This window comes from Mercenaria mercenaria, chromosome 10 (genome assembly GCF_021730395.1).
Source record: "Mercenaria mercenaria strain notata chromosome 10, MADL_Memer_1, whole genome shotgun sequence".
Lineage (NCBI taxonomy): Eukaryota > Metazoa > Mollusca > Bivalvia > Venerida > Veneridae > Mercenaria > Mercenaria mercenaria.
This window is the reverse complement of record NC_069370.1, coordinates 15,315,732-15,338,169: the sequence shown is the minus strand read 5'-3', so window position 1 is coordinate 15,338,169 and position 22,438 is coordinate 15,315,732. Positions and strand designations below refer to the sequence as shown.

Sequence of the window (22,438 nt, the reverse complement as noted above, 5' to 3'; positions counted from 1 at the left end):
AAGCGGGTAGTGGGTATATCATAAGGGGGCATGGGCACTGCAACCAGGCCATTTACAATTTTGTAGAACATCAATAGCCTGGCATCTGATCTTCTGTGTTCAAGCGAACACCATCCCAGTTTATTTAACATTTGGGAGACACTGCTGTATGTGGAGTAATCGTTTGAAACCCATCGCGCGGCCCTGTGCTGAACCATTTCAATTTTATGGATGTTTTGTTTGGTATATGGACTCCAAACAGAGCTGGAGTATTCAAGTCGGGGTCTGACAAGAGTTTTGTAAGCACACTCTTTTACTTTTGGGTTTTTAGTGGGGACGTTCCTTTTCAGGAAGTTAAGAGTTTGATTTCATTTGGATGTGATCTGATTAACATGCTTGTTCCAGTTAAGTTCTGAGGAGATAGTCACTCCAAGATATTTGGAATCACTTACTGTTTCAAGGGTTTGGCCGTTGAGTGAGTATTTGGACCTAAATGGATTTTTTTTGACCTAGTGATATTAATCACTGTGCATTTTGATGGGTTAAAGTCCATGTCACATTTGCTCTCCCAGACCTGTAACCTGTTATGTTCTTGTTGAAGGATACTTTCACGGGAAGAGTTTTTGACGTTGATGTAAACGGCAGTGTCCTCAGCAAATAACCGGACCCGACCTGTGAAGCTATATTTTCAGGCAGGTCATTTATACCGGATCTCAACGATCGTTATCTCTTCAGCAATAAGACCAACCTCGGAGCCCCAACGTTTAAATAAAATTTGTGGGACTGGCGGTTTATCCATTAGACCACCGCATCTCAGTATGACATTTAGTAAAAATTCGTTTAGGAAACATTTTTATTATAATATTTTATCTCGTTGTAAACGATAATAACGCTTCAAACGAGAGTTGAGTTTGTTGACATTCTTCCAGCACATTCGGCTAAGGAATATCTCTGAAAATCTGTATCCATCCTGAGAAGAACGTCTTCATAACTTTCTATATCGATTGCGATGGATTCTCGAGGGTCTCTAGCATTTGATGAATATGGACGGCCTTTCATTATCATTCGTGATCAAGAAGGAAAATCCCGTCTAAGTGGCATCGAAGCTCATAAAGTAGGCATGATCTAGATTGTTCTTGAATGTGTTTCGTTCTGTCAGTGGCAATAGTATTTCTCCGGTATGACTGAATAGCGAAATCTAGTAGATTTCGCGAAATCTAATCAAATTAGCGAAATCTAGACATAAAATGTAAACTAATGAATATTTTTAAAAATCCTTTTAAGCTTTTATTAAAAGTATAAATCTACGTGTTCATGTCAATTTTCAAGAAAAAAATATTTATATTTAGGGTGGTTTTGAAGCGAAAAACTTATACGGGTCTAGATTTCGCCCGATTCTACATGCATGGAAATCTCAAGTGACAGGTAAAATCAAGACATAAAATTTAAAGTGATGAATTTTCTTTTTAAATCTTTCTAGGCTTTTATTAAGAATATATTTCTAAGTTTGCATGTCAATTTTCAAGAAAAAAAAATATATATAAGGTGGTTTTGAAACGAAAAACGTATACGGGTGTTGATTTCGCCAGATTCTATATGCGCAGAAATTTCAAGTGACAGGCGAAATCAAGACATGAAATTTAAAGTGATGATTTTTTTAAAAAAAATATCCTTTTAAGCTTTTATTCAGAATATATTTCTTAGTGTGCATGTTAATTTTCAAGAAAAAATATTTATATATAGTTTGGTTTTAAAACGAAAAAACGTATACGGGTGTTGATTTCGCCAGATTTTATATGCGAAGAAATCTCAAGTGACAGGCAAAATCAAGACATAAAATCTAAAGTGATGAGTACTTTTTAAAATCCTTTTAAGCTTTTATTAAGAATATCTTTTACATGTGCATGTCAATTTTCAAGAAAAAATATTTATACTTAGTATTAATTAGAAACGAAAAATATACGAGTGTTGATTTTGCCAGATGGTCAGTGACATGCAAAATCAAGTCATAAAATTTAAAGTGATGAATAATTTTTAAAAATCCTTTTAAGCTTTTATCGGGAATACAAATATACGTTTGCATGTCAATTTTCAAGAAAAAATATTTATATTTAGGGTGGTTTTGAAGCGAAAAACGTATTGATTTCGCCCGATTCTACATGCGCGGAAATCTCAAGTGACGGGTAAAATCAAGACATTAAATTTAAAGTGAGGGATATTTTTTGAAAATCCTTTTAAGCTTTTATCAAGAATATATTTCTACGTGTGCATATCAATTTTCAGGAAAAAATATTTATATTTAGTATGATTAATAAACGAAAAACTTATACGGATGTTGATTTCGCCAGATTTTATATGCGCTGAAATCTCAACTGAGAGGCAAAATCAAATCTTAAAATCTTAAGGTATGAAATTTCAGTCGTGTAATTTAAATATTATTAAAAATATCGCAGTTATAGTCGTGACCGATTTTAAAAGTCTATGAGTGTATAATCAGTACACTAATATTTAAATATCACTTGGATTTGATATTAAAATCTTATCATGATAATGCGATTGTGTTTTACGCCCGTTCCAACAATTTTCACGGAACTGTAATCCGTTGATATACAGAGTTATCATTTTCTACAAAAATTTGATTTCTGTAAGTTAAATATTTTCAACACAATATACACAACAACTAATCTTACCTCACAGAAGATACAACGGTCGTCACACTGGTCGGCACATACAGCTGATTAGTTAATCAAATTAAATTTAATCCAATTAGTTAAGCGGGGATAAACGATAATTTAATCAAAGGTGGTTTTCTCACACGTTTGAGGAGGTGCGAATTGCAGCAGGTAATCATTCGGTCAAAATTGTGCCATATCATCCGACAATTATTAGAGTATTACATGTAACAAACAGTAATTATTTAGATTTGCTATTTATTTTTCGTTAACACATTTTCCATATGAAAACGTCTTTCTAAGAACAGAACAGAACAGAACAGAACAGAACAGAACATATTCTTTTATTTCATCCAGGCATTTTACAATACAACATGGATATATATCATAGTAAAGGTTAACATGAACAATAGAATGGTTCCGGCACAAGAAGTACTGTTAACAAAATTAATAGTAACAACATCAATAGACATTTACATAGGAGACTTGAAATTCGTTTGCAATATTAAGTATTCATCAAGTAAATGGAGAGCAGGGGTTCATTTACTAATAAATAGTTAGAAACTCTTGTATATAATACATAAAATCAATTTCAACAAGAAGATATTTAAAGATATATATCGTGGGGGGGGGGGGTGGACATTTAGTATAGGGGTGCGATATATACGCGCCTGTAATATAACCGAAACTCACAGTCAATTCGCCGAGAAAAGTAGTACCTTTATATTATTTAAAAGTGTATATTATATATATAAATGAAAATATTCTATGGAAAAGCTGTTAAACATTTTTCAAATATAAAATAATTATAAAATGTAACAGTTCTGTTATATTTACATGGATAATATGTGAGATATTTGTTTTAAGCGGTTAGGAGAATTAATTAGTTCTGCACGTGGATAACGAGGATTTCGTGTTTGTCTTTTCACAACTGAAAGGAATGTCATTCATAAAATAGAGCAAAAATGTAAATAACATAATGCGAGTTACGGATAAATATGTACATGTAAGTGACATCTTTTGAACATAAAGAATGTAAAAAAAGTAGAAAGGAGGCGTTGGGATTATCTCTTGAACTGTTTCATAATAACGTCAAGGAGTTTTACTAAATGTTTTAAGACTAAAGCGTTCTTCGATCCTAATAGCGATTTCAGAGTAAGGTCGCGTCTTTGGGAAAATGCTGAGTTTTGCATGAAAATTTCTCTTTGTCTTTCGAAAAAATTACAATGAAATAAATAATGTCTCTCAGTGCCGGTTTGATTCGAGGTACACAGTGTACAGAATTAAATTGAAGTTATATGTTTAGGATATGGCGCATTTTCTTAATTTCATTCATATATGCGTTCTTTCTCCAATTATTGTTGAATACAATTTCTTTCATGTATTAAACAATTTAGATGATGATTGATAACTATGACACGTGCATGTAACACAGTCCCACAGCAACACGGTCCAATTATTTTCACACCTTCCTTAATCATTGTATTGCCGGTTTATTATGAAAATAAGTAATAACTTTAAAACCCAACTTAGATTTAATATCGGAAAAATGCATCAAGATACACCCGTATACGTTTTTTTTTTCAAAACAATATTATTTTTCGACATATAAATGTGGAATTATATTCTCAATAACGGCTCAACACGATTTTAATGAATACGACAAACTTTTAATTTTACTATTTGATTTTGCTTCCGCGCAGAATAGGACGAAATCATCATTCGCGTAGGATTTTCTTTTCAAAACCTTACTAAATATAAATATTTTTTTTTCTTGAATTTTGACATGGACAGGTAAAAATATTTTCCTAATAAAAGCTCAAAAGGATTTTTTTAAATATTCATTACTTTAGATTATATGTCTTGATTTTGCCTGATACTTGAGATTTCTGCGCATACAAAATCAGTCGAATTCAAGGCCCGCATACGCTTTCTTTTCAAACCCATACTTAATATTAATTCTTTTCTCTTGAAACTTAAAATGGACACGTAGAAATATATTCCTAATAAAAGCTCAAAAGGATTTTTTAAAAATATTCATTCCTTAAAATTTTAAGATTTGGTATAAAATCTGGCGAAATCAACATCCGTATAAGTTTTTCGTTTATTAATCTTACTAAATATTAATATTTTTTTCTTGAAAATTGACATGCACGCGTAGAAATATATATTTGATAAAAGCTTAAAAGGATTTTCAAAACAATATCCATCACTTTAAATTTTATGTCTTGATTTTACCTGTCACTTGAGATTTCCGCGCATGTAGAATCGGGCGAAATCAAGACCCGTATACGTTTTTCGCTTCAAAACCACCCTAAATATAAATATTTTTTCTTGAAAATTGACATGCAAACGTATATCTAAATTCCTGATAAAAGTTTAAAAGGATTTTAAAAATTATTTATTACTTTAAATTTATGACTTTATTTTGCATGTCACTGACCATCTGGCAAAATCAACATCTGTATATATTTTTCGTTTCTAATTAATACTTAGTATAAATATTTTTTCTTGAAAATTGACATGCACACGTAGAAATATATTCTTAATGAAAGCTTAAAAGGATTTTAAAAAGTGTTCATCACTTTAGATTTTATGTCTTGATTTTGCCTGTCACTTGAGATTTCTTCGCATATAAAATCTGGCGAAATCAACACCCGTATACGTTTTTCGTTTCAAAACCTCCTTATATATAAATATTTTTTCTTGAAAATTGACATGCAAACTAAAAAATATATTCTTAATAAATGCCTAAAAAGATTTAAAAAGAAACTTCATCACTTTAAATTTTATGTCTTGATTTTACCTGTCACTTGAGATTTCCGCGCATGTACAATTGGGCGAAATCAAGACCCGTATAATTTTTCCCTTCAAAACCACCCTAAATATAAGTATATTTTCTTGAAAATTGACATGCACGTGTAGATTTATATTTTTAATAAAAGCTTAAAAGGATTTTTAAAATTATTCATTAGTTTACATTTTAAGTCTAGATTTCGCTAATTTGATTAGATTTCGCGAAATCTACAAGATTTTGCTATTCAGTCATACCCGTATTTCTCGGAGACATTGTGGCGTCTAACAGCGACCCACAAGAAAGTGTGCATTAAAAGACCAATTCCTATATTTTAATGGAAAATCGTCTAAAGATACACGTTCTGACATGTATGCATTCAAGATGTTCTCAAGTAACCAGTATTCTGAGGCACTTGATTGGCACCAAGTCTGGCTGATTTTTTTACACACTGTTCTGTATATATCTCCATGTCCAATGTTTTTTCCATATATCAGGTCTAGGAAAGTGGAGTATTTACAGATTATCTGTAAATTTACAGATAATCTATAAATTTTCAGATTTTTCAATCTGTAAATTTACAGATCAAGTGTTTGAAAACTGCTAAAATTATATTTAGACACAAAATCGCAGCTTGAAATTAGTTGATTTACTTATGGTATGTATAAATAAAGGTCAATTGTAACTTTCAGTCGTTTCTGTTGACTTTGATTTTTCTTAAAATGCCAAAAACTCAGTCAACAAAAATGGCTGAAACCCACAAATGACCTTAATTTATGCATGCTGTAAATAAACCAATTAATTCCAAGCTGCGGTTTTGAGGATAAATGTAATTTCATCAGTTTTCATACACACAATCTGTAAATTTACAGATTGAAAATCCTGTAAATTTATAGATTATCTGTAAATTTACAGATAATCTGTAAATATTCCACTTTCCTAGACCTGTATATTGTCCAACACATGAAGCCTTGACTAACTGCCTGTTGCGTATATTACTCGCCAGACCAATTGTGTGCAAAGGGCTCTCTGATATACAGAGACTGTAACGCCCTCCACACAACCCACTAACCATTCAAAACAATGTGGACAGTTTCCTACTAGAGAGTTTCCTCTGTTTCTATAACAGCGTATTGTAAGCTAATAAAGAGAAAGCGAGTATAGAATCATTTGCCAATGATGCTCTGTAACAAGGTTGACCTGTTAATAGTTTTGCAATGGTCACAATATTGTATGGGAGTTAACATTTCTTTGACATTGTTTGCTGTCTTGCAACAGTTCCTTAAACATGTAAATTTTAAAAATAAAATATAGACAGAATGGTTGTCTTGTAAATACTAAAATATATGAACAAATTGTATTTTCAGTCCCATATAATGGCCGCAAAAACAGTGGCAGGTGTATTGAGAACATCATTGGGTCCAAAAGGTCTGGACAAGTTAATGGTATCACCTGACGGAGATATCACTATCACAAATGATGGTGCCACAATCTTGAAGCAGATGGACGTAGAACATCAGATTGCAAAGTTGATGGTACAGTTGTCCCAGTCACAAGATGACGAGATTGGAGATGGTACAACTGGAGTTGTAGGTTAGTGCATTTAGGACAATATGCACAAAAATAGATTATAGTTAAGCCCAAGTTCTACAAACATTACACCTCGGAATTTGGCAGAGATGGTGTTAAATCTGTTCATAATTACAAAATGCTGTTAAATGTCCAGAATAATTCTTAAATGTAATTGCTTTACTGCATTATTATGCTGACATACATGTATCACTGTAACTACAGTATAGTGTTTGCATTTTCATATGAAACTGACTGTATTAGTTGGGTTATAAATTTACTAACTTGTTGTTGAAGTGGTGCAGATTTAGATGAATTATTTTACATGGAAAGAATGTATGTTGTGTGTGTTTGTTTAGGTGTAAATAGTTACCACTAACAAAGGCCTGTGCCAGTATGCTTCTGAATATAATGTGTATCATTGTACAGTGAAGAAAAAGAAAAAAGTGCAAAATAAAATTTGCAAAATGAAAACAAAAAAATGCTATTTTCCATGGGTATATATAGCAGTAGTCAGGCTGCACAAACTCTTTGGAACCATAGTTGGAAAAGCCCAGCACTGAAGGGCTTCTTTAAAGGTCAAAAATTCAGTTGGTCTGCTGAGTCTCTTGTCACTTGTGACTTAATCTTTAATCCTTACCCTGCTAAAGTTCTATACTTGTCCATCTTTCAATTTGGACAGCACCATTGACTGTAAAAAGGGTGCTTACCAGAGAGATATTGACTGAATGGTGAACATTGCAGATCTTGATCAGACTGCATGGGTGTGCAGACTGATCAAGATCTACATTGGTCGGAAAAGCAGAATCAGTTGTGTCCAGCATGATAAGGGTAAATACAAGTAAAAGCACAGAAATTCCCCACTTTGTCATTTTGTAGACTCAGTGGTCAAGACACTATGCAAGATGAACATTCACTCTGAACCATGGTCAGGTTTATGTTAGCTTGTCACACTGATATGAGGGATACAAAATTTCAGAATACACAGTTAGTTACTCGGGTTAAAGCTACTCGCCCACAGTTCGGTAGAATTTTTTCAGCATGTTCATTTCTTGCATGTTTGGCATAGAATGTGTATATGACGTTGAAAAATGGGAAAGTGAGTGAAAATAAGTGTTAGATATTGGTAAAAAGCTGGAAGAATGTTGATTTTTTCTGCTGTGTCTTACCCTGATTTAAGAAACTATATTGTTTTATGTATTGACAGTTCAAATCGGAATTTTTATGGAAATTGATACCTTATATTTTAGAAACAAATTTCCTGTCTGCAGGCAATATATGCACAGAGAATTCCAAAGTGATATTTATTAACACTTGTGGTCAGACACTGTGCTAAAGTAAAGTTCTCTCTGAACCATGGTCAGGTGGTCATTCTTCAGCCTGTCACACTGATATGAGAGATATATTCTGTGTACAGATGTATTTGCCAAGTTTGAGTCTTATTTTATTGAAATACCTATACAGCAATCTACAAATGCTACATATACTAGTTCCTTTATTCAGTCATAAAGACTAGTCCATTGCAGTATTGGTTTTAATTTTCAAGTCTTATACTTCATTATTTATCCAAGTATAACTTCAGTTGACTCTGTCTTTGAAGTAGCTTTGTTTTGACTGAACAAAAAATCCATTTAACAACAAATCAACTATCTACCTGTTAAATTTAAGGTTAGAGCAGACAGCAAAAAAAAAAACAGCACTTCCCTAATGTGACCTAATCTCTGCTGTAAAGAAGTGACAAACAGTATAGATTTCAGCCAGTGTTGCAATGTTCCATATTAAGTTTATAATAAACTATTGGCACATTTAACAGCATTCCATTGTTGTATTCCAGTTCTGGCTGGTGCTCTGATGGAACATGCTGAGAAGTTGTTGGACAGAGGTATACACCCAATTCGTATCACAGATGGTTATGAGATGGCTGCTAAAGTGGCTGTAGAACATCTAGATACTATAGCTGAAAATTACGTCATCAATCGTAAAGACACAGACACACTCACACAGTTAGCTATGACAACATTAGGTTCTAAAATGTAAGTTAGAAGTTACATAATACATAAAAATCACTTAGATGTCTACAGAGCAACAGATAAGCTGTGTATTAGTGTAAATAAGCATTTAAAGTTGTAGAATACACAATTTAGAGAATTAATGTGCATTTCAACTCTGTAAATAAAAATATGCAGTTCTTCATTTGGTGCATGTATATCAGCACTTTAGTATCAAAATAAACCTGCAACAGTCTATAGTGTATGAACCACATTTAATAGTATACCAGTCACCTGTATATTAATGATAATCAGATTGAGAATTACATCATGCCGGATATCGCTTTGGTTAAAAAATTTAAATGGTATGACATGTATACTTAGTTCATTAGCAGTTAATAATGCTTGATATACCCATAGCATAAATTACTGATAAACTGACCGGTTTTACCTTTAAATGAATTGTAATTCAATCATGAAACTTAAAAAAACATAATTGCCATTGCAAAACTACTGTATGAAATATCAGTATAATTTCAATGTTCCAAGCTTCCAGGCCTCGACCTTAGCGGTGGACCGTTGGACCGACGCAACCAAAATATCGGCAGGTCTACTAACTATCAAAAGTTGGGTAGACCGACGGTCAACCAATTTTCAGTCACGGTCTGCAAATAAAATAAAACCCTTAAAAGTGAAAAATAGGGGGAACAATCGTACCCATATCGGCGAATTCACAAAACGAAAGTTGATTTTGCCCTAAGTAAGGCATTCTACGGTTATAAGCATTGGCGAGTTAGTCAGGATAACACGAATGGACTAGCCCACCGATCGGGCGAGTGGTTTTTACGTGGTAACTTTACCAAATTGAGAAATTACATCAGGCAAAATTACCTGGATTGACTGGAATTTACCCGCGAATTCTAAAAATATCAAAACGTCATGCTGGTAATTTTCCATTCAACTAGCACGTGCGCCCTATCGTAATATCTAATTTACATGACACAAAAAACGCGCGTAGTGCATTCATTCTTAGCTCACCTGTCACAAAGTGACAAGGTGAGCTTTTGTGATCGCGCGGTGTCCGTCGTCCGTCCGTGCGTCCGTAAACTTTTGCTTGTGACCACTCTAGAGGTCACATTTTTCATGGGATCTTTATGAAAGTTGGTCAGAATGTTCATCTTGATGATGTCTAGGTCAAGTTCGAAACTGGGTCACGTGCCATCAAAAACTAGGTCAGTAGGTCTAAAAATAGAAAAACCTTGTGACCTCTCTAGAGGCCATATATTTCATAAGATCTTCATGAAAATTGGTCAGAATGTTCATCTTGATGATATCTAGGTCAAGTTCGAAACTGGGTCACGTGGGTTCAAAAACTAGGTCAGTAGGTCTAAAAATAGAAAAACCTTGTGACCTCTCTAGAGGCCATATTTTTCATGAGATCTTCATGAATATTGGTCAGAATGTTTACCTTGATGATATCTAGGTCAAGTTCGATACTGGGTCATGTAGGGTCAAAAACTAGGTCAGTAGGTCTAAAAATAGAAAAACCTTGTGACCTCTCTAGAGGCCATATTTCTCAATGGATCTTCATGAAAATTGGTCAGAATGTTCACCTTGATGATATCTAGGTCAGGTTCGAAACTGGGTCACGTGGGGTTAAAAACTAGGTCAGTAGATCTAAAAATAGAAAAACCTTGTGACCTCTCTAGAGGCCATAGTTTTCATCAGATCTTCATGAATATTGGTCAGAATGTTCACCTTGATGATATCTAGGTCAAATTCGAAACTTGGTCATGTGGTGTCAAAAACTAGGTCAGTAGATCTAAAAATAGAAAAACCTTGTGACCTCTCTAGAGGCCATATTTCTCAATGGATCTTCATGAAAATTGGTCAGGCTGTTCATCTTGATGATATCTAGGTCAAGTTCGAAACTGGGTCACGTGCGGTCAAAAACTAGGTCAGTAGGTCTAAAAATAGGAAAACCTTGTGACCTCTCTAGAGGCGATATTTTTCAATGGATCTTAATGAAAATTGGTCAGAGTGTTTACCTTGAAGATATCTAGGTCAGGTTCGAAACTGGGTCACGTGGGGTTAAAAACTAGGTCAGGAGATCTAAAAATAGAAAAACCTTGTGACCTCTCTAGAGGCCATATATTTCATAAGATCTTCATGAAAATTGGTCAGAATGTTCATTTTGATGATATCTAGGTCAAGTTCGAAACTGGGTCACGTGCGGTCAAAAACTAGGTCAGTAGGTCTAAAAATAGGAAAACCTTGTGACCTCTCTAGAGGCGATATTTTTCAATGGATCTTCATGAAAATTGGTCAGAGTGTTTACCTTGAAGATATCTAGGTCAGGTTCGAAACTGGGTCACGTGGAGTTAAAAACTAGGTCAGTAGATCTAAAAATAGAAAAACCTTGTGACCTCTCTAGAGGCCATAGTTTTCATGAGATCTTCATGATTATCGGTCAGAATGTTCACCTTGATGATATCTAGGTCAAGTTCGAAACTGGGTCACGTGGGGTTAAAAACTAGGTCATTAGGTCTAAAAATAGAAAAAGCCTTGTGACCTCTCTAGAGGCCATATTTCTCAACGGATCTTCATGAAAATTGGTGAGAATGTTCAGCTTGATGATATCTAGGTCAGGTTTGTAACTGGGTCATGTGCGGTCAAAAACTAGGTCAGTAGGTCGAAAAATAGAAAAAGCCTTGTGACCTCTCTAGAGGCCATATTTTTCACGAGATCTTCATGAAAATTGGTGAGAATGTTCACCTTGATGATATCTAGGTCAGGTTTAAAAGTGGGTCACGTGCCTTCAAAAACTAGGCCATTAGGTCAAATAATAGAAAAATCTTGTGACCTCTCTAGAGGCCATATTTTTCAATGGATCTTCATGAAAATTGGTCAGAATTTTTTATCTTGATGATATCTAGGTCACATGTGCTCAAAAACTAGGTCACTATGTCAAATAATAGAAATAATGAAGTCATACTCAGTTCAACACTGGGTCATGTGGGGATAGGTGAGCGATTCAGGACCATCATGGTCCTCTTGTTTAATATAATCGCTTCAAATTTTCAACACCGCTTGAGAACTAATACTGTTTGAATTCTATAACAATTTTAATAAGATATCGACAGGAATGTAGGCAAAATTCTTTAAAAACGATCAAATTTTCATATAATGTTTTGTAAAATTTCCAACAGCGCAATCTTGATTATTTATTTCTTTCTTAAAGTAAATAAACGGTACATACTATAGTAATAAAATTCAGACTTTTGACCAGAAAGTACAAAAAACACAATTAAAAAATCTTAAATAATGAAAAAGCGGCAGCAATTTAAATACATGGAGTAAAACGATTTTTGGCAAACAGATTTCTGTTAGCGCGGCAGAGTAGGTTACGTGACCTCATGAACGTAAATAGAAATGTGGTTTTGAAATAAAGCAGTATGATGTCGTTGCGGTTTTTAGTAAGTTTTAAATGATTCTTTTACATGTATTTTTGACACAACACTTTGTTAGATATTCTTCTCAAACAATAATGTAAATTTCTTGAGGGCAAATAGGTCGCAGAGGTGGGACATCCACTATCATCCTTCACGGTTTGACACATTTACATGTCAGTTTATTCGGGATATTGCACATTCGCTTTTAAAAAAAATTAAAGAAAAAACTTTTTTACTGATTTCTTCTCAACAATTAATGGAATCGAGAAAGTACGATCAGACAGTGATGTGTCACATGGCGCGAAAACATGACGTAATGCCATGACAATCTCGGGGAAACTATACCGCTTTGATCTCCACTTCAGATGCCACAATAACCGACACACTTCTTTTAGCTGTTTGAGGGGGTGTTAATTGATGATGAAAACAAGGCCAATTACTTAGTTTATCATCAGAACTATTACCGATAATTGTTATGTTTTTTTTTTTTTCACTTTCAACACGGGTCGGGAGGATGATGATTACTGTGTCCATATTTTGGGACACTTTTCAAAATAATTATTTTTCAGGATAACAGATTGCTACTGTCTTCCATTTTAAACTATTTTAGAAATAAGTCCTGTTTCTTTGAGTCATATGAAGTTATGATGTCTACAACATCACAATTTATGTGATAGAATTGGAGGTCCACTAAAGTCTGAGCAGGTCTACTAGATTTTAGCAATTGGTGGACCTGCTGGCAACTGCTGAAAAAAGTTAAGGTCGAGGCCTGGCTTCATGAATAAAAGATTCCTTATTACAGAAGGATGATTATGAAGCCCCTAGAAGCTTAGGATTTCCCCTGATAAAACGCTGTCAAAGAAAAAAACTGTATCGGATTTCTTAAAGATATAATTACCTAATTGGCCTACTTCTTGGTTCAGATTCTTTCAAATGTCATTTAGCACCAAGAAATGTGTATTAAATTTTGATCAGTAGCTTTGAAAAATAATTTGCAGTATCAACCGTTGTCACCGACATATGGCACAAATTGCTGTAGATGCAATTATGGCAGTTGCAGACTTTGACCGCCGTGATGTTGACTTTGAACTCATTAAAGTGGAAGGCAAAGTTGGAGGAAAGCTTGAGGACACTATGTTGGTGAAGGGAGTTATTGTAGACAAAGATTTCAGTCACCCACAGATGCCAAAGGTAAGTTTATTGTATTGAAACAGTATTCTAGAAAGAGATTCATACCTGAAAAGCTAAGCTCTGTATGTGAAATATGTTTGAGGAAAAAAGTTAAATGAAAATAAGCTCCTTTCTTCTGATTTATCACAGATAAATCCTTATTATACCGAATAACTAAACAAAAAATGCAAGGCAAAAGATTGTTATTTCAAAACTCCAACAAGTTATGGTGACCTAGTTTTGATGTTTGGAAGCAGTTGGTGACTGTCAAATACTTGTGAATACCAATTTGAAGTCATTGAAAACTGACTGAAAGATTTGGTTTAGGTAATTTGTTTTAAACCACACAACAGTGCAAATGCCATTGTTGAAGTGAATTACCAAAACAGTTTTGCTACCTTGCAGGTGTGAATTAGAAACTGACCGAATGTCTGTGTATCTTGATCTCTCTGCTGTTTCTATTGCATTATTCATGAGCAATGTATTATTTTCAGTCTGTGAAAGATGCTAAGATGGCCATATTAACATGTCCGTTTGAGCCTCCGAAACCAAAAACCAAACACAACCTCGAGGTAAAATCTGTAGAAGATTACAAGAAGTTGCGAGAATATGAATTGAAGAAGTTCGAAGAAATGGTTCAACAGGTAGTGTACTAATGATAATTACTTATATTTTAGAAGGCATATGAACAGTTTGACGTAGAAAACTTAGGTGCAAATAATGGTTATATAAAAAATAGTTTAAATATGTATGTAACAGTTTATGGATTAAAGCAATAGTGTTTACAGCATGGTTTGATTTTCACAGAGTATTATAAGTATTTCGTATTGAGCTGTAAATGAATTAATATGTACAATATCTTATTCTGGAAACAATAAGATGTGCTGGATTGTGTAACCTGATGTTTCCTTATAGACTGAATTGGCCCAATTTACACTCATTCTAGTGGGGCTAGTTACACTGCCAAGTAGCCTGATCAGGGTTCATAGGCGTCAGGGAAAAGTCGGGGAAAAATAAAATTTTTCAAGGTCAGGGAATTGTCGGGGAAATTTTGAAATTTGGAAAATGTCAGGAAAATGTCAGGGAATTTTCTGATCTGGTTAGGCAACAATTTGTAAAGGTTAAGGCAGTTTCTTCAAATATTTCCTTTATCATGAAAGCTATCACACTTACAACAATTAAAGCATAATTTTAAATTATATGCATATATCTATATTCTACATATTTTTCAAATTCCATGTAGAAGAAACTGAAAGGGATTTGCACCCCTTACTTCCTGAGCAAATCTGGTGATGGCTATATCTAATGATTCGATCCCCTTCTCTCCTGTATAGTGTCCATTACACATAGCCATTACTATATATACATACAAGGCTACAATAACACAAACATATGGTCTTTAATTATGCAGAGCTTATTTTATGTGCGATATATAAAATTGAACATAATATTATCTACAATACCTTAAAGACATGCTTTTGCTACCAAGGTGTTTTGCATGGTATATATCCTATAGATGTTTCTCTTTTTAATTGGTAATCAGAATGACAATTCCATTTTAATGTAATTAAGTAAAGCTATGTTCAGAAAAACAGTTCGATTTGGCTAATATGTTCAGGTTTCCAAAAGTAATTGCTTTATTGTCTATTGGTCATAACATAAAAACATTTGTTTGTTTGAAACAGTGTATTTGATTACTTTTTAATGCATGATAATTCATGTCATTTTGCTTGCCAATGTGTTTTGTATTATCACCAGCTCCATATCCAGTTGATTTGGAATAAACAAACAAAATATTAAACAATGTAAATGTTTGTCAAAAAAGGAGGTAAGGGTTGGCTGTAGGGGTGGTGGAGGCCAACATTCTATTTTTCATTTAAAATTGAACCACTAAATGTGCACATTTTAAGATAACAAAAGTCATACTAGGTGACTTGGTTTGTATCGTACCGAACCAAAAAGTCAGGGAAAAATGCTTTCATGTCAGGGAAATGTCAGGGAATTTTGTCTGAAAGAATGTGTATGAACCATGCAGTGATTAAAACATGGTATATTTTTGTGTACTGTTCAGAAGTTCTGGATAGCCTGGCGTGGTATGAATAGTCTACCAAATACAAAGTATATGGGGGGAAAATACCTACACATGGTTCTCATAACTTAATACAATGATTACTCTTTCTGTTCTTAAAGTATTATGGACTGCATTGAACTGATGTCTGTTTATGTTGGTAAGTAGTAAATGAGGTAGACTTGCACAGAGAATTCCAGTATGCACTGTATGTATATATGGTCAGACACTGTGCTAGAGTAAAGTTCTCTCTGAACCATGGTCAGGTGGTCATTCTTCAGCCTGTCACACTGATATGAGAGATATATTTGAAGTGTATAAAAATTTACGAAGAAAGGACACTTCATTGCAAAACTTAGTAAAAAATAATTGATCGCATCATTGCCTATTTAAGTTAGCAGACTGTCATTGGACACAAAAGACTTAATGAATTGAAGCGGAGCTAATGGATTTAGTGGTCATACAAAATGTGTTGCATTCCATAGCGATTGAAGTAAGAAGTATGTTTGTTTTAAAGGTGAAGGACGCTGGGGCAAACCTTGTGATATGTCAGTGGGGATTTGATGATGAAGCCAACCATCTGTTGTTACAGAAGGAGTTGCCTGCAGTACGCTGGGTCGGTGGGCCAGAAATAGAGGTCAGTTTGCTTATAAATGATCCATTCTTGGTTACACTGCATAATTGTTTTGCAGAAATGTACCTTATTTTGGATATCATCATATTACTGTCAAATTGCTTTGGAGTAGATGTTTTTTCTTATTGCTTAATATGTATGCTGTTAGTATTTCATGTTTACGTTTAGGAATCTGGAATGCCTATATTTAAGAAATGTTTACGGATTTTATAAAGTTTTAACATACATTGATGGAAAAAAAGCTGGAGCCTCCAACCACTATAGCAGTGGGGAATCCCTTTCTCCTGGCTCTTTAATGAAACCCCTGTCTTAATGGAAGAAAATCTTTGAAGTTAGGTATTTTTCATTGTGATATAATCAATTTTCTTACTTGCTTTCTAGTTGATAGCTATCGCCACTGGAGGTCGTATAGTTCCGAGGTTTGAGGAACTGACTACTGAGAAACTGGGCAAGGCTGGTATTGTGAAAGAACTCAGTTTTGGTACAACGAAGGACAGAATGTTAGTCATAGAGGAATGTCAGAATTCAAGGGCCGTAACCATTTTCATCCGTGGCGGTAATAAAATGGTAAGAAAACAATTGGATTGTATACTACTTTGGAGTGAAGAATTGCATGCATATATTTTTTGTGTAAAATTATACTTACAGCTTACTAAAATATGATACAGTATTTAGTAGTCTTGAAATATTTCATGTAGATGTCAGGAATTCAAACATACAGGGTATTGACATTTGTTGAATATACAAGTTTCCTGTTGTTAAACATAAAGCTTTAATTTACTATATGACTGTAAAACTTAGTTGTAACAATTTTTGGTTACAGATTGTTGAAGAAGCAAAGAGAAGTATACATGATGCGTTGTGTGTTATACGTAACATTGTTAAAGATACTAGGATAGTATATGGTGGAGGTGCACCAGAAATCTCATGTTCACTCGCAGTAGCAAAGGCAGCTGACAAGGTAAGGCGTATAATGTTTCGGTTGATTTGTCAAAATTTTGAAAAACTTGAGAATTTTGCTTGTCCCCTTTTGAACTTGTATGATCAACATTTAACTCTATATTATTTTAACAAAAGGTATGAAGACTGGGCTTGTGTTGGTCAGCATTGTTAGAGAGTTCTATTCTGTGATTAATTGATGCTATAGTTGGAGACCACTGGAGTAGGCTTCCTCTGAAATATGGTCATAATTCAGCTTATACTAATATGTGAGATACAAAATGTTCACAGCAATATAATTGTATATGAGAGATAATCCATATTCTTGTTTGAAAACAATAACTATGAAACTTCGAAGTAAATGCACAGAGAATTCCAGAGTATTATCTATATATACTCATGGTCAGACACTGTGCCAGAGTAACGTTCTCTCTGAACCATGGTCAGGTGGTCATTCTTCAGCCTGTCACACTGATATGAGAGATACAGAATGTTCACAGCATATTATTATACATTTTCTGTTAAAATCAAAACCTATTTCAACTTAAAGCAAAATGCACTGAGAATTCCAGCGTGTTTTGTTTAAACACTCATGGTCAGACACTGTGCCAGAGTAACGTTCTCTCTGAACCATGGTCAGGTGGTCATTCTTCAGCCTGTCACACTGATATGAGAGATACATTTTCAAAAATTAATGACAGTCGCTTTAGAGCGCATATTAAGAACTTCTGTACACAAAAATTATGTAAAGCTCACCTAGATGCATTGTCAGTGACACAAAAAGTTTCATACTGATATAAGTCATTATAAAAGCTACAAATAAGCTCTTAGTTTGCATGGATTATGGACAGATTCACTGTATGGAGTTGACAAAAAATATTTAGGTAGTGGTATGTATACAGTTCAAGTAAAGGCAATCAGTATGTCTGATACTTCAGTAAGTTTTAAGAGGAGCAGAAGACTTCCAATCAAGATATTTACAAATCTCTGCACCTGTGATGATCTGAAATTTTGACATTTGTCCTTTACCACTTATTGATCATTAACCCTTATTATGCTGGACACTATAGAAATTTAGCAGGGTAAGGGGTACTGTAAGAATGTTGTTAGGTACTGGAGGAGAATAAAATAATACTGGTTTGAAATCCAGGAAGTCGGGGGTTACATACAGGTACTAACTGAAAAACTGTTGAAAAAATGCATTAATCCCTTTAGAACTGACATTCATTCTGTTTGTTTTAGATTTCCACATTAGAACAGTATGCAATGAGAGCTTTCTCAGAGGCATTAGAAAGTATTCCTCTAGCACTAGCAGAGAACAGTGGTCTCTCACCTATACATACACTAGCTGATGTCAAATCTAGACAGACAAAGGAAAATAATCCAAGATTAGGAATCGACTGTCTCAATAAGGGAACTAATGGTAAGGATCAGTCTGATTCTACAGGAAAAATCATGTTTCTCTTGTAGGGTAATAGAATGAAAGAGCAAGTTGCCTGGCTTACGGAGAATGGGCTTACTGAGAGTGGGTTTCACAGAGTGACAATCTTATAAAATGAAAGCAAACTGTAATCTGCATCTAACAATGAACATGTATATTTATAAATGTTAACTGTGAATTGCAGATTTCTGTCATATATGTGTGTTTATGAACTGAAAGGGGCCCGCCTGTTTAGCTCAGTAGGGAGAGTGTTTGTCTATGGATAGCGGGGTCGTGAGTTCAGTCCCCGGGCGAGTGTATGTTCTCCGTGACGATTTGATAAAAGACATTGTGTCTGAAATCATTCGTCCTCCACCTCTGATTCATGTGGGGAAGTTGGCAGTTACTTGCGGAGAACAGGTTTGTACTGGTACAGAATCCAGGAACACTGGTTAGATTAACTGCCCGCCGTTACATGACTGAAATACTGTTGAAAAACGGCGTTAAACCCAAACCAAACAAAGAAATGAACTGAAAGGTCTGTGTGAAAAATAATAAAATAAGATTTATAATTGAGCAGAATTGTAACATTCAGAATAGCTTTTGTAATCTTCCTGCACAACTGTGTCACAGTTTAGCCCCCAGGTTTGGTATCAGCTGAATCTCTGGGTGATGATAAATGTTGACTGTGCAAAGGAAGTATATAAATCAGTGATTTGTGTGGTAGTGAACAGGTCAGACCTCTTTCTTAATGTCCAGTGATCTGTTCCTCTTACAGTCAAAACATTTTAACCTTCAGTATGAAATTACTTGGTACTATCTGATTGTGCAATATATGACAAATGAGAACTTACTCTTACATAGACAATTGAGCCGTGCCATGAGAAAACCAACATAATGGGTTTGCGACCAGCATGGATCCAGACCAGCCTGCGCATCCGCGCAGTCTGGTCAGAATCCATGCTGTTCGGTTTCAAAGCCTTTTGGAATTGGAGAAACTGTTAGCGAACATCATGGATCCTCACCAGACTGCGCGGATGCGCAGCCTGGTCTGGATCCATGCTGGTCGCAAACCCACTATGTTGGTTTTCTCATGGCACGGCTCAATTAATGATTGGAACATAGACAATAGGATTGGAATAGTTCTTAGATAGCAAGGAATAAAAATTAGCGATTGATCCATCAATATTTCAGTAAGGGCTTTGTTAAGTAGAAAGGTAGCACCCTGCTTAAAATAATAATTACCAAAAACAGTTGATATAAATATGAGTTCATATCAGAGTTAATAGGCAAAATAGCAACAGCCACAGAGTATTTTAGATTCACAGTTGTCCCATAGTTTGCACCGAAGGGAATGTGGGGTCTTCCTCCACCATCAGAGCTGAAAAGTTGCCATATGACCTGTATTGTGTTGTTGCGATGTAAACCCAACAAACACAAACACTAGATTAGTTTTAACCATTTATTAATTAAATTAGGCTTTCTTTACTTGTAGATATGAAAGAACAGAATGTACTGGAGACTTTATCATCAAAGAGAGCACAGATCATGTTAGCTGTTCAACTTACCAAGATGATTCTTAAAATAGATGATATTAGAGCTCCATCAGATCAGGTTAGTTCAGTCATATCTTAAATTATCTTCCAGTTTCTTCATGTAAATCTGGAGCAGTTGGTTTGGCATAGCATTAGCCTTCCTTTGGGTATAAAATTTGCACATGTCCAAATTTAAAAGTTGACATTACAATTGAAATATGTATGCAGTTAAGGAGGTACATTTTGTTATTTTGTAGCAGGCAGTGCTTTCTTTTATATGCATGTATTTTGGTATTTACAGATGATGTGAAGATCTGTGAGATAAGTGGTGTGTGTGTTACTGTCCAACTAGGCTGTCCAGATGATACTGTGATATTCAACTTCAAGAACAAAATCCAATGTGCATAAAAAGTCATGTTACATTGATAAACTGAAATACTCCAGACTCCACTCTGGTAAAATTATCCTGGTTTTTCAAAAATAGGAGATAAAGGTTTTGTTTGTTATTAAATGAAATGTGACAGAAACTGATGTCTATATAGAATATTGCCTTTGATACAGTATAGTGATGAATATAGATCTTGAATCAATTTTGTACAACTCTTTGACAGTTGTATGAATTCAGTTGTTGAGTATGCCAGTATGTTTTGATGTTTTAAATTGATGTTGCACGTTTAACAGGTATAACCAAATTTTTATCTGAACCATTTAGTAGCATATAATTTAAATTTAGCAAACAAAAAAGTCTTGCTCATCCACAATTCCTGTTCCATTATAGCATTTAGACAGATCTAGAAGCACAAATTCAAATGAAATGATAATGTTCATTTATTTATTTATTCATAACTGGTGGTACATTTCAAATGTGTTCTTACATAAATGTTTATTTACATAATCATGTGCATTGTAAGATGGAAAATGTGCTATCAATGCTTTTGATATTTTTTTTTTATTAAAGTGTCGATACATATCCAATTCTTGTTATGCTTTACTCCACAAGTACCTTATTAACAGGTTTATTATGCCCCCCTTCGAAAAAGGAGGGGTATATTGTTTTGCAGATGTCGGTTGGTATGTAGACCAATCCGTTTCCGGATGATAACTCAAGAACGCTTTGGCTTAGGATCATAAAGTTGATAGGGAGGTTGGTCATCACCAGCAGATGACCCTATTGATTTTGAGATCTGTATGTCAAAGGTCAAGGTCACAGTGACCCTGAACAGTTAAACGGTTTCCGGATAACTCATGAAAGCTGATAGGGAGGTTGGTCATGACCAGCAGATGACCCCCTATTGATTTTGAGGTCAGTATGTCAAAGATCAAGGTCACAGTGACCCAGAGCAGTTGAATGGTTTCCGGATGATAACTCGAGACCACTTTGGCCTAGGATCATGAAAGTTGATAGGGAGGTTGGTCATGACCAACAGATGACCCCTATTGATTTTGAGGTCAGTATGTCAAAGATCAAGGTCACAGTGACCCAGAACAGTTAAACGGTTTCCGGATGATAACTCAAGATTGCTTGGGCCTAGGATTGTGAAAGTTGAGAGGGAGGTTGGTCATCAACAGGAGATGACCCCTATTGATTTCGAGATCAGTAGGTCAAAGGTTAAGGTCACAGTGACCAGAAACAGTGAAACGGTTTCCGGGCGATAACTCAAGAACGCTTTGGCCTAGGATTAGGGAGATTGGTCATGCCCAGCAGATGACCCCTATTGATTTTTAGATCATTAGGTCATAATTCAAGGTCACATTGGTGGGGAACAGTTGAACGGTTTCTGGATAATAACGAGAACGCTTGGGCCAAGGGTCATGAAAGATGTTAGAGAGGTTCATCATGACCAGCATATGACCCTTACTGATTTTGAGGTGAGTAGGTCAAAGGTCAAGGTTACATTGACCCGGAACATTTAAACCGTTCCCAGACAATTACCGGAGAACGCTTGGGCCTAGAATCATGAAACTTGATAGGGAGGCTGGTCATGACCGATAGATAACCTCTATAGATTTTGAGGTCAGTAGGCCAAAGGTCAAGGTCACATTGACCAGGAACAGAGCCTTCCCGGACGATACCTTGAGGACGCTTGGGCCTAGGATCACGAAACTTAATAGAGAGGTTGATCATGACCAGCAGATGATTTTGAGGTCAATAGGTCAATGTCACATTTAACCAGAACAGTAAAGCTTTTGTTTTGTTTACAGTGAGCATATTTCTGTT

General features: G+C 34.9%; 1 protein-coding gene across 1 annotated transcript; it reads left to right on the top strand.

Annotated features, from left to right (window-relative positions):
* Nucleotides 1-877: 877 nt before the first annotated feature.
* LOC123560035 (T-complex protein 1 subunit epsilon-like) lies at nt 878-21,190 on the top strand. Its single transcript, XM_045352276.2, has 11 exons — nt 878-1,093; nt 6,813-7,038; nt 8,849-9,047; nt 13,453-13,645; nt 14,119-14,268; nt 16,210-16,329; nt 16,708-16,893; nt 17,150-17,287; nt 18,508-18,688; nt 20,181-20,299; nt 20,522-21,190. The coding sequence occupies exons 1-11, from the start codon at nt 989-991 to the stop codon at nt 20,528-20,530; spliced, it is 1,626 nt and encodes a 541-aa protein (XP_045208211.1). The 5' UTR covers nt 878-988; the 3' UTR covers nt 20,531-21,190.
* The last annotated feature ends 1,248 nt before the right edge of the window (nt 21,191-22,438 follow it).

Excerpts from the sequence above, each read along its gene's own strand:
- LOC123560035 (XM_045352276.2), top strand. The coding sequence starts at position 989 with ATGGATTCTCGAGGGTCTCTAGCATTTGATGAATATGGACGGCCTTTC. Across the intron at positions 9,048-13,452 it reads ACAACATTAGGTTCTAAAAT|TATCAACCGTTGTCACCGAC; the intron begins GTAAGTTAGAAG and ends AATAATTTGCAG. Across the intron at positions 16,894-17,149 it reads TCCGTGGCGGTAATAAAATG|ATTGTTGAAGAAGCAAAGAG; the intron begins GTAAGAAAACAA and ends TTTTGGTTACAG.